General features: G+C 36.2%; 1 protein-coding gene across 15 annotated transcripts in view; it reads right to left on the bottom strand.

The window, feature by feature from the left end:
* The window catches only part of KMT2C (lysine methyltransferase 2C), a 303,740-nt gene that overhangs the window by 88,279 nt on the left and 201,843 nt on the right, over positions 1–13,618 (bottom strand). For all 15 annotated transcript variants that reach the window (XR_001105806.2, XM_021665230.2, XM_021665228.2 and 12 more), the window contains 7 exons: positions 10,635–10,736; positions 10,338–10,442; positions 4,655–4,836; positions 4,234–4,398; positions 2,793–2,902; positions 2,244–2,309; positions 1,102–1,314 (listed from right to left, as the gene is read on the bottom strand). Coding sequence is in view for 14 of the 15 variants with exons in the window: in XM_021665230.2 (XP_021520905.2) it covers positions 1,102–1,314; positions 2,244–2,309; positions 2,793–2,902; positions 4,234–4,398; positions 4,655–4,836; positions 10,338–10,442; positions 10,635–10,736 (943 nt within the window). In the remaining variant the exon portion in view is untranslated. The remainder of the gene's footprint in view (positions 1–1,101; positions 1,315–2,243; positions 2,310–2,792; positions 2,903–4,233; positions 4,399–4,654; positions 4,837–10,337; positions 10,443–10,634; positions 10,737–13,618) is intronic.

Genomic DNA, 13,618 nt, shown 5'->3' with positions numbered 1-13,618 from the left:
ATTTCCAACATCTGACATACAGTAGTTATTCAATAAATTCTATTGTCTCAATGTCAGCTGTGGTGGCATATGCCTGTAGTACCAGCTACTTCAGAGGCTGAGGCAGGAGGATCACTTGAGCCCAGTAACTGGAAACCAGTCTGGGAAAAGTAACAAGACACTACCCCTTTAAAAAACAAAATAAAACAAGAGTCCATTAAATTAAAATATAATGGAACTAAAATAAGTATCACTTCATTTCTAAATCAGTTGAAAATAACCACCCCCAAAATGAGCAAACCTATAGTAATCCTCTTTAACTCATATTGAATTTTAAATTACTACTAAAATATTTTGCTATCTCAAGAATTCAGCAGGCTGAGGAGAGTAGATTCCTTGAGCCTAGGAATTCAAGACCAATCTGGGCAACACAGCGAAACCCCATCTCTACAAAAAAATATAAAAATAGCTGGGCATGGTAGCCCAAACCTGTGGTCCCAGCTACTTAGGAGGCTGAGGTAGGAGGATCGTTTGAGCCCAGAAGGTAGAGGTTGTAGTGAGCCAAGATCGTGCCACTGCACTCCAACCTTGACAACAAAGTGAGACCCTGTCTCCCCACCCCCTCATCCAAAAAAAAGAATTCAGCTAGAAAAACCTTATTTAGTTTGATGAAGAAATTGTTTATAAACCAACAGATTATGATGCACGCTGAATATAAATTTGTACCTGAAGTAATATTAAATGACAGTTTATCCATTTCTGGAACGTATGCATCAAGTTCTACCTTAACTTAAACATGGTATTACCCAAGCTCACAGTGTCTGAGAAGGTTTATGTTGTTATCTAGCAAACTAAAGTCAAGCCCTCTATATTTCCCCACCTGTGATCTTCAAAGATATGGTGCTCTCTGAGAGTTTGGTAAGGTAGGTCTGTTTTAAAAGGAAGAGAACCTAAAAAGGGAAGGTCTAAGAAGATCACTCATTTGGAAATGGCAAGGGTCACATCAGGGGTTATCTAACTCAGTATGATTTACTCCTTTGTAAATCATATACATATTTCAAAAGTTACTTTATATGCTTTAATTCTTGCACACATATTTCATGGAAAATAAATTAGCATTACCTCGACTATCATCCATTTCACCATCCCTTGAATGCTCTGATTGGATGTCTGGAGGGGTCTGAAGGACGGCCACGCTATTCTGATTTATAATCTTCAATTTCAATTTTGGTTTTGACCGTTTTCTTCTTGGAACTGTAACTGTGAGGCTCTGTAACTGAGTCATCCCTGATTCAGTCAAACACACACCATCCTGGGTATAAGTCTTGGGTGGGTCTAAAATTACAAAATCCCAAGAATACAAATTTAAACTTTCATTTTAAATTTGACTGATTACTGTTCCAAAATACCCATGTCAAGGGAATGTGACTGTAGTTCTAGAAAGTAATTACATATCTATGAAATGCATGAATAATTACTTCATGATACCCAATAACAACGGGTCAAACAACTTCCTTGGATTATAGGCAGAAAGGCTGCATGTTTTTTAAAAATGGTCTTCCTGGCATTTCTATTTTCATGTCCCAATAAAAAGAGTTAGAAAGAGAGCACTGCAACTAAATGCAATGCTCAGCTAATCCACTATGGGCCTTTTCCTAGAGAAGACCAAAAGATAGGGATCAATTTACATAGAAGAGAGAATACTCCAGAAGCTCATGTGGAAAAACCAGAGTATCAACATAATAGGGAGAGATAATAAATAAGTACAAATCCTGCTGATTTAATTTTAAATGTACATAACTGTTGTTCCTGTACTATCCAAATGTTTATGCATCAGATACTATTAAATACAAGTATTCAAAAGAATGATTAATAAGAGTATCATATTAATCACCATTCTAGAATGATTTATTATTTTAAAAATTAAGAGACTGAATTAATTCTAAAAGAAATCTGTTTGCTAACTAGGCCTTATTTTCTGTTGACAATTAAGCACAGTAATATAAGAAACCCAAGCAAGTACAGCATTAACAGTTATTCTAAGAGCTGTTATTTTTGTTGCCAACTTGTTGAAATCTATAGGAATACTGCCCCAATAGAGCTGGATGACATTTTATATATAATTACAGAAATGATTACCACCGTTAGGGAATTTGGATAGAACACCCATATGATTGAAGCAGGTTTCACATGTGGTAAGCCACTTATGTAAAAATTAAGCAAAGTAAATTTAATTAAATTAAGTAAAGCATTTCAAATTTTACCTAGCTCTTTTACTTTTGTGACAATTTGTGCTACAAGAGAAGATTCACAGCAGTCTGAGGAAGGCACTGAAACGAAAAAAAAAATCCAGGTAATTTTTTTCAGAAAAGGTATATTTAAATACTTATATATGATTAAAATTTGTTTCTATACTCACTTTATTAAAATAAATACTTGAACACTAAAGTTAAAAGTGGTTTTTAAAGCAATAACAAACAAGAAGTGGTGAAGAAAATATGTCAGGAAGGGAAAACTGGCTAAGAATCAACATACTGGATTTTGACATATTGCCAATAACTACAAGATTGTGTTCCTTGGAAGCAAAATTATAGTTTACATCTAAAGTATATTTTATAGTTTCATGTAAATTGTTTTCTTAAAAGCTGTCATAAGAAGTCACATATGACAAAAAAATATTTTTCATAAATTACTTGGAGTAAGTTTTACAATGACAAAACAGAGTAGAGCTAAGTTAGTTCATTGGTTATGGACAATAAGGTGCAAGTGAGTTGTACAAGAGTGCAGACTCAGAGTTTAAATTATTCTCTTACCATTAGACGCAGGCATATAGGGTCTGCACATGCTACAATCAAAACCAATGTCTGCTACATTTTCCACTTCTTCCTCAGTATTTAAGTTTTGACAAACTGCATGCATCCATCTAAAAAGACCATATTTGTACATTTTTTGAGAAAATGGAATATACTGAGAACTGCTACCTTTTAAAACGTTAACACTAACTGACAGTCTTCAAACTTTAAAACCCTAAGCCCCACATGCTCCTCCTACCTTGCCCTTTTCTCCTAACTATCCCTATTAACAGAAAACCTTACATAGAGCTAAGAAGGAAAAAAAAAAAATGAATGAGAACAACTATTAGAGAGGAAGTAAAGCACAGTGCATAAGAAAGTTCATTATTTTATCATATAATAAATATTTCAAAGACAGCAAGGAATCTAATTAGGGCAAACAGAAAGGTATTCAGAAAACTGCAAATGGCAGTACTAGCATATATGTGCTCCATGCAATGCATCTAATTTGAAGTAGACATATCTCATGTAAAGCAATGCTGAACGGTAATTGGGAAATAAAGCTAAAAAGCTGTCTTGCCTTGGAACAAAGAGTTTGTAGGCAGAGTCCCAAGAATACTCTACTACTGATGAAATAATACTATTAATAATAATATATGTTCACTGCTTAACTTCTAACAGAGTACAACAATATACAAATGACAGCAAGGAAACATTCTTGATTTTGAAATTTCACACACAATTACTTAGGGAGGGCACCAGATGCAATGGCTCATTACTGTAATCCCAATACTTTGGGAGGCTGAGGCAGGCGGATCACCTGAAGTCAAGAGTTCAAGACCAGCCTGACCAACATGGAGAAACCCAGTCTCTACTAAAAATACAAAAATTAGCTGGACATGGTGGCACGCGCCTATAATCCCAGCTACTCAGGAGGCTAAGGCAGGAGAATCGCTTGAACCTGGGAGGCGGAGGTTGCAGTGAGCCAAGATCGCACCACTACATTTCAGCCCGGGCAACAAGAGCGAAACTCCATCTCAAAAATAGAATAAAATAAAAGTAATTACTTAGGGAGGGCAGTAGGTGGTATGTAACATCTAGATATCTAGTATCTAGAGCTTTAAGAAAAAGTAGTTTAAGGAAAACAGAATGTGTTATTCTTTAAAATCTATTAAAAGATTCAGAAACCTTCCATAAGAAACGGCATAGATAAAGGCAATAATTCTCCATCTAATTTCAAGGGATTCCTACACCCTCGAAAATCCCCAAATTAAAAATATTTAGTATGGAGTTGAGAATTCAAAACATGAAATCACTTCTATAAGTTTCTAGGTGACTAAAAATCTACAAGGCAAAAAGTTTTGTACCTAAAACTTATGATCAAGGAAAAGCTATTTTCCATTTTCTTTTTGCTACATTTCAAAGAGAAAAGCTTTAAAAAGATGAAAAAACAGCACAATACCTATCACACTGTCTACATTGGAGAATAAGATCTTCTTCTCTATAGTTTCGATAGCAGACTGGGCAGGAAGATAAGCTTGCACAAGGAGCGCACTGTGTGTAATTGTTCTGCCATTCACATCTTAGACCTGCAGATGTTGCTCCACAGTGTCTGCACCAAACACACCTGAAATCCAAATCCCCCCCCAAAAAGTCTCAATTTTATTTTCTTAGTTTTCAGTTACTGTAACTCAGGAAGCTACATACGAACAGAATGGGAGAAATGATTTAATGTGTATGTGAAAATTTTTCTGATTAGTGCTATCTATCATAGCAAACGTGTATTATTCAAGTAAACAGATGTGGCTAATTTTTAAAAACTAAAGTGATATGAGAAAGTTCTGAACTTGAAAGACTAACAAGGGAAACAAATCCTAGAGTACCATTTGCACTTCCAGCCTCCTTTGGGAACTGTCTGCAATGGAGGGTCTAGGCAGTAGGTGTGATAACTTATGTCACAGTCATCACACAGCAGGAGTCTTCCTGGGTCAGTTGCCTTCCCACAGGCCTCACACACAGTGCACTCAAGACACCTCCAACCTTTGCTAAGAACCACTTTAGTGATCTGTAAAAGAAACAACCAATCCATGTGATTTATGCATTAACCTAACATAATCAAATATACTATATAAATTAATGTGGTGCTTATGTACCTAGAAGCAGGAAAGAGGCAAGCAACTAACATTTATTGAGCACCTACAGAGGCCCGATACCGGATTGGGCATGTTTATACACAATTTTAGGAGCCTACTGAGCAGAGTAATAGAAAGTGGCATATATTTTAATGCCTTCTGAAGTCCACATAATTACCTTTTGCTGTCCATTTAATGCCCATTATATTTATATAGTGACTAGATTTTAAAGAAATCAAGTAAGCTTCCCTATTATTGACACATAACTTGAAAATACATCAACAAAATCTCCATCTACATTTCCAAGCTTAAAATCAATAGAAAAAATATCAAAAAAAAGTTAATGTAAAACATGAGTTCTTAGGGACATTTATGATCTTAGAGGATTTCTATTTAGACTATGAAGCTAGGAATTCTGAAGTTCACATTCACTCCTCTGTTTATTCTCCTCTGTTTCAAGGGTGTAAGCTAGTAGAAAATTTGGGAAACTCCAAATTCCTAAGAAACTCCTCAAGGAAGCCAAACCATGAAATATTAAGAATGTGGAACTTCTTAAAGATCTCAAAAGACTAGGGGCTACAGATAGAACCAACCAAGTGCCCACATTATAATGGAACAGCAAGTAACGAGGTACAGAATAAAAATTCAGATCATGACGTATATGAAAGCCTAAAAACTATCAGAGAAGAAAAAAAAAAAGTTAAATTCAAAAGAACACCTATCAAAATGGCACCAAACTTCCCAACTCTAGATGCTAGAAGAGTATAAAAGTTTCCAATTCTACAAGAAAATACTTTTCAAAGTACAATTCTCAACCTAGCCACACAAGCAACTGAGTGTGAAGACAAAATACCTTGTAGACACAGGAAGACTCAAAATTCAGCTCCCACATTCTCCTTCTAATAAAGTTAGTCAGAGATATGTGGAACAGAATGAGGATATATTATAAAGAAAAGGAAGACTTGGGATCTAGAAATCAGATCCAACAAAGGACATCAGGCTAGGGAAGTTTAAGGATGAGAACTGAGCAACAAACCTAGAAGCTACTGGCACATATTAGAGCAGGAAAAGGGAACATCTAGGAGGAAGGTAGGACTTTTCCCAGAAAAAAATGGTACTACACAAAATAATCTTATATGATAGTTCTATAGCAGGCAAAAACAAAACAAAGAAAGAATTGAGAGTCACTATTACTTTCTTCTTGTTATTAAAAACTCCATGAAAAAAACAAAAGAAACTTGTAGTACACCATTTGGATCTGCAGTAAACATTTACTGAGTCATAACCAACACCTTATTAACTGAACTAAACATAGTAATATAACTATATTGGGAGAAGGAAGGAGGTATATTTAAGATCTGAGTCAGAATTAATTTATTCATAGCAGGCAGTCAACAAAATCTAGCATTGACAAAGCAGTAGACCAGCTTGTAATTTATAGCTGTAAGCACTGACTACAAGAAAAAGACCTGAAAAGATTAAAAGTGATTGCCTCAGATGTGGAGGTAGAGTAAGACAAGGGTTGGTTGTTCATTACAAATCTTTTTTTTTTTTTGAGACAGAGTCTTGCTCTGTTGCCCAGGCCAGAGTGCAGTGGCGTAATCTCGGCTCACTGCAACCTCCGCCTCCCGTGTCCATGCAACTTTCCTGCCTCAGCCTCCCGAGTAGCTAGGACTATAGGCATGAGCCACCACACCTGGCTAAATTTTGTATTTTTAGTAGAGATGGGGTTTCTCTGTGTTGGCCAGGCTGGCTCAAACTCCTGCCCTCAAGGGATCCACTTGCCTCGGCCTCCCAAAGCGCTGGGATTATAGGTGTAAGGCACTGCACCCAGCCCAAACAAAGTTTTTAATGTCATTTGATTTGTAAACACATATATTTATTATTTTGATGAGCTTATTGATTTTTAAAAATTTATCTTAGATTACCAAGTTAATATATTATTTGCCCAAATGAAAGAAATGGCCTAGGGGTAAGATCAGAATGGCTTAGAGCAGTAGCCAGCAAACATTTCCAATATAGGGCCAGATAATAAACAAAGTTTTGAGAGCCGTATGATCTGCTGCAACTTTACAACTCTGCCGATGTAATGCAAAAACCACTACAGATATATGTAAACCAACAAAAAATGGCCATATTTAAATAAAAGTTTATTTGCAAACATAGGAAAGGGGCCAGATTTAGTCTATGGGCCAGTCTGCTTCACCCTAGCTTCAAAGAAATGACCTGAAGAAAAAGTGGCAGACAGATCTGAGCTATTTAGTGGCAGAATTTTTAAAATATTTATCTTCATTCCTACTAAGTTTTCTTCACAGATACTTGTGGTCCCTTTTACAACCAAACTCTCAAGTTTCTCAGTTTATATTCACTCTTCAACATACTACACTATGGTCTCTATGCCCGCATGCACTCAAACTGCTTGTCAGGCTTGTCAAGACCTTCTTATACCCAAATCTAATGGAAACGTTAGTGTTTGTGCTTCTTGACGTCTAGTACTTCAACACTTGAACAATTTCTCCTTCTTTGAAATTTCCTTTTAACCTAGGTATTGAAGTTCTAACTATCTATTCATTTTTTTCTCCTGTTGAACCAGTTTAGCCTTAGTTTTAGAAGTTTTTTCAAATAAGATGTCATCCAGGATTCCATCCATGGTACCACATCCAGTTTTTACAGATATATTTTATAATCTAATATATGTTTCAGCTATAATGGGGTAGGTGGGACCAGCCTGTTGTCCCGTAAGATACGAGAAAATTGAACAAAATATATGAAACAATTGTTTTTAGATATTGGAAAACACACAGTACAGGACAGTGGTCTCTGAGAGGAAGGAAACACTCAGGGAGTCCTGTGATACTCTGCCTAGAAACATTTTCCAGAACGCTGCCCAAGGAGGGAGAATCTCAGCAGAGTACAAACAATGGCCTCGCTGAGTTTAGGGAGGATGAGGCAGTTGGAATTTGCAAGACACAGTAGTCAAAATGAAGAAGCAATAAAGACTAACAGCTCCAGAAATCTTCAAAGGATTCCCCTGAAGTCTTTGGCAGAACACCACCAAGCCATACTTCTATAAGGCCAAAGACCCACAACCAGGGGAAAGTACATCTACTGGGAATTCGTAAATTGCACAATTACCAGACCTTGCACAAGGCTCAAAGACAAGTGAAACCCAACCAGTCAGAGTATAAAGACAATGGTGGGCTGAGCGTGGTGGCTCAAGCCTGTAATCCCAGCAGTCTGGGAGGCCAAGGCGGGCAGATCACGAGGTCAGGAGTTAGAGACCTGCCTGGCCAATATGGTGAAATCCAGTCTCTACTTTAAAAAAAAAAAAAAAAAAAAGACAATGGTGAACAGGGAGCAGAATTCAGTAGAAATCCCAGAAATGCCAAGTCTTAAGTATTGGGTTAAACTAATGCTAGGATCACAGCTAACAAAGTGTGGTCGAGGTAACCCCATTGGGCCTGTAAGGTCAAAACAAGTTTAAATAATACCAGGATTTAGTTTGCTTTTTCCATTTTAATTCATTCACAATTATACAGTGTTGTTTACAGAGGCTACATGTTGTATCATAACATCATTACATTGACACTGCACAAGTTGTGCTTCTGTAGTCTTATGTTATAAAATGTTCCTAGTTTTAATTTCTAAAATGGTGAATAGTCCATAGTTACAATCCTCATAAACAAAAACTATAGGGTCCTCAGTAATTTTAAAGAGTGTTAAGGTTCTACATCCATAAAGTTTGAAAACATCCACCTTAAGAGTGAAGGCTTGCCCGAGCAAGCTTAAAAAGAAGCTTCAAAGGTATCAAACTTATCCATGAATAATTGCCTGCCACAACAAAAATTCAAGCTGAGCCAATTCACATATCCCTAGTATATTTCTATTCTTTTTTTTTTTGCCTCCCTGATGCCTGGGAAATCCCTAGGGTATTTCTAAATACTGCTGTATTTCTCAATCAATGAAGTTGCAGTATTCTATACTGTCCAAAACAGTGTCATCATATAAAAGGAACCACACATAATTTTAAAAAACATGAACTGAAATTCTAGCTCTACCAGTAACTAGGTGTTTGGCAGTGCACTAATTGCCCGATCTTAAATAAAAGTTATAGTTAACTCATCTTAAAATGGAAATTCAATAATTGTTGGATGGGTTAAAATAAATACATTACTATCTTGAGAGCGATCTTATTCAATTTCCTTAGGTCATAAACATTAAGTATTCTAAAAACAAAATCTAATGGTAACAGCAACTTTTATACAGAATATAAAGTAGAAAGAAGAAATATGCTCTGTACGTATATAATTCTATTTTTTAATTGGCTTTATATAATGTGTCTTTTTCAGTCAAATTCCTATGAGCAACTAATTTTAAAAGACTACATAAATTAACTGTACTAGTTCTATTTTGGATAGTATTAATTACAATTTTTCACTTTTAGTCCTAAATTAACAAAAACCTATATTATCCTATAAAAGAAATAGTAGTGAAGTTATCAACAAGGAATTCTGAGGGAAATAACGTTGATTTGATTACTGTATTGACATTTTAGGTAAATCAATGATATAATACAGTGATGTTTGAAGGGCAGGGGAGAAAGGTATAAAAATCACTCATGGTTCACAACCTATCATGGAAGCTGAGGTTAGTATTTATATTACATGGTATGGCAGTACTAGAAAAGAATTACTTGTGGAGTACATAGTTTAAGACCCCTGCTATACAGCTATACCTCCATGCTTGCTTTGAATAAAGTGGCCATGACACTTTATTCAAATATGTAAGTTTTATTAGGACTGAGTTCTTAAAAAGAAAAAAAAAGAACCTTAGATTCAACTACTGAAGTATTGAGACCTGTCCATATTTAAAGCCAAGCACCTGATACTACTTAAAAGGTTCCTCAGAAAGCCTCTATCCTAGAATGCTTGAAAGTGAGCAGTGTTGACTCATCACTCATTACATTAAATATGACATTTATTTTGTTTCTTTTGGCTGTAAGGAGAAAATGTCCTTTTGTATACGAGTGAGCAGAGAGGAGAAAGAATGTGGGAAAGAACAGAATGGGCAAGTAATTTTTTACTAAGTACTCCAGTTCTCAACTTTTTAGTCAACAGACAAAATGACCCAGCTAAACCTAAAACCTCTGTGAATATTATAAATAGTCTTTTAAATTAAATGCATACATCTTTATGTTTTACTTCTTCAAGACAAAAGCAGAATATTAGTACAATGTAAGACCACAGATTTATAGAGGAGCAAATTTCTTGAGATACCAAACCCTTAAAAGCAGTATTTAAAGTACTTAAATACTGTCACATATGTATAATAATAATCATTAATACTTAATTGTGAGAACTGGGAGGTGCATGTTAGTACTCAAATCAAATAAAAATTCAATACATTTTTGTTAACTCAATTTAAGCATGTTTACCTTAATACTGACACAGTATGGATGGTAACACTGACCACACTGAGAACAGGCAAGTAATCTTCCTTCTGCTCCTTGGCCAAAACTGCCACAAACTACACACATATCCTGAAGTTAAAAAAACAGAACATATTTTAAATGGAGACTAAGCTAAGAATCTACAAATTTTATTTTAAAAATACCTTCTTAACTAATATAGCTCTATAGCTAAATACTAAATGACTTCTGTGTATAGGAGATGAAGCAGAAATGTACAAGGAGAAATTCAACATAGAAGACAGTAAACTGTTAAGTTCAAACCTGATTCAAAGTGAACTTGTCATTACTAGAAAATAACACAACTGTATTGTGCATAGAGTTCTCTTCATCATCCTTATTTGATGAAATGTCTGCAGTAGACACCTATAAAAAGCAAAATACACAAAATATGATGTTATATTTTTTACTTGTTTTACACTCAACTGGAAAACTTCAGAAAATTCATAATCAAAACATATATTTTTGCTAAGGTCTAGACTAACAATTCCAAATATTAAAAATGCTAAGATACTACCATAAAACAGACTCAGGACATTTTATTCTTCACCTAATTCTCTCTTTAGAGTTACAATTCCTATAGACCAAGAAGTAATGAGAAAATATAAACTTGTCTTTAGTAAGACTTGATTATATAGACTTCTAATCAAGACACTACAAATGATATCATATGTGTGTACACACATAAATCTATCACTCTATTTTAGTGACACACACTTGGGATCTGCAAGGTAGCTGGTCCAAACTGAAATGTCCTGTAAGCATAAAATACAACACATAATTACATATTACATGTTGAAATAGTAATATTTTAGATATACTGGTAGAAATGGAAGGCATTAAAATTAATTTTGGCTGTTCACTAAAACTTTTTTCTTTTTTTTTTTTTCTGAGAGGGAGTTTCACTCTTGTAGCCCAGGCTGGAGGGTAATGGCACGATCTTGGCTCAAGGCAACCTCTGCCTCCTGGGTTCAAGCAATTCTCCTCCCTTGGGCTCCCAAGTAGCTGGTATTACAGGTGCCCACCACCATGCCCAGCTAATTTTTGTATTTTTAGTAGAAACAGAGTTTCACCATGTTGGCCAGGCTGCTCTCAAACTCCTGACCTCAAGTGATCCACCCGCCTCAGCCTCTCAAAGTGCTGGGATTACAAGCGTGAGCCACTGTGCCTGACCCACTGTAATTTTTTTTTTTTTTTTTTTTTTAAGACAGTTTCACTCTTATTGCCCAGCTGGAGAGCAATGGCACGATCGCGGCTTACTGCAACCTCCACCTCCGAGGTTCAAGCGATTCTCCTGCCTCAGCCTCCTGAGTAGCTGGGATTACAGGTGCCTGCCACCACACCTAGCTAATTTTCTGTATTTTTAGCAGAGATAGGGTTTCACCATGTTGGACAGGCTGGTCATGAACTCCTGACCTCAGGTGATCCGTCCGCCTCAGCCTTGGCCCACTGTAACTTTTTAATGTGGCTACTAGAAAGTTTGAAATTGCATATGTGGTTCTCATTAGATTTCTATTAGCACCATTTTAGAATATTATTTTGAATAATGTCAAAATTTCATTATTACCCAAATGATTATCAACCACTATTGTTCAGTCTGGACTTAGTTCTATTTGACAAAATCAACTAAGTACCCACTGACTTGTTAATAATTTCTAGAGTGATTATGAAACAAACAAAAAGCAGCTCTGAATTAGAAGTCGCAGAAGAGGACAAGGAGGGCACTGCCAAAATCATAAAATTCAATCCTCTTTCTTTAGAAAGCTTACAACCTAAGCCTGGAAAGACAGAGTTAAAACATAACAGGTTATGTTCAAGGTAAAAACATAAAACAAGGTCAAGAATTACTTTTCTTGAGGAATAACTGAAAGAAGATTAAACCGGCTGGGTGAGGTGACTCATGCCTTTAAACCTACCACTCTGGGAGGCTAAGGTGGGTGGATCACTTGAGCTCAGAAGTTCGAGACCAGCCTGGGCAACATGGTGAAGCCCCGTCTCTCCCCAAAATACAAAAATTAGCCAGGCATGCTACCACACGCCTGTAGTCTCAGGTACTCAGAAGGCTGAGTCAGGAGAATCACCTGAACTCGAGAGGCAGAGGTTACACTGAGCTGCGTCACTGCACTCCAGCCTGGGTGACAGAGCGAGACCCTATCTCAAAAAAAGAAAGAAAAAGACAAAGAAAAGGAAAGAAAACTAAATAGAACACATCTCAGTATTTTTCAATACAAATACATTTAAAAGCAGTTTTCATGGACAGTAGTAATGCTTTATAAGAGCAATTTACAGTCATATGAACCCTAATGACTACAAGTGTTAGTAATGCCAATATTGATCATTAGGGAATAAATAAAACAATGGCAAATACAAACATTAGAAAATTATGCAACATTTTAAAAGTAGGTAGGTAGAAATTTGTATGGACTCCCATGAAAGAAATTATCAAAAGACATTGTTGAGTGAAAAAATAAACTGCAGAACAGTATGTGAGGTATAGCACTATGGTATAAAAACATGCAAAGTCATTATAGTCTACGGGCACTTATAATAGGTTGAATCATAAGAAAGTGCTGCTTTCATCAGGTCAGAAATAATACTGGCAATTTCATACAGATCAACCTAATATATAAATATACCAAACTGGTAAAGGGGGAAAAAAAAAAGGACTGAGAAGGTAGTAATGGTAACCTCTGATCTACCTATAATGCTTCAATTTTTTTTTTTTTTTGAGACGGAGTTTTGCTCTTGTTACCCAGGCTGGAGTGCAATGGCGCGATCTCGGCTCACCCCAACCTCCGCCTCCTGGGTTCAGGCAATTCTCCTGCCTCAGCCTCCTGAGTAGCTGGGCTTACAGGCATGCGCCACCACACCCAGCTAATTTTTTGTATTTTTAGTAGAGATGGGGTTTCACCGTGTTGACCAGGATGGTCTCGATCTCTTGACCTCGTGATCCACCCGCCTGGGCCTCCCAAAGTGCTGGGATTACAGGCGTGAGACACCGCGCCCGGCCGCTTCAATTTTTTTTAATAGAGAAAATGTATTCGTGTATTATATGCATACCTCAAAACAGCTTTCTAAGATTTCAGAGAATCATCCAAGATGATTCGCAAAAGCAGAATAATCATCATTAGTTAGAAATTAAGTGACTACTAAAAGTAAAGTAATGCAGTGAGAAGACTATTGAGACATGTAATTATGGAAATGGCTAAAATACAGATAAAACATCCATTTCTACCTCCCGATTCACT

This window comes from Aotus nancymaae, unplaced genomic scaffold, assembly GCF_030222135.1.
Source record: "Aotus nancymaae isolate 86718 unplaced genomic scaffold, 86718_ANA_hifiasm-v0.15.2.pri h1tg000002l, whole genome shotgun sequence".
Taxonomy (NCBI): Eukaryota; Metazoa; Chordata; class Mammalia; order Primates; family Aotidae; genus Aotus; species Aotus nancymaae.
Note: the sequence above shows the minus strand (reverse complement) of the source record. Positions and strands in the feature narration are given on the sequence as shown.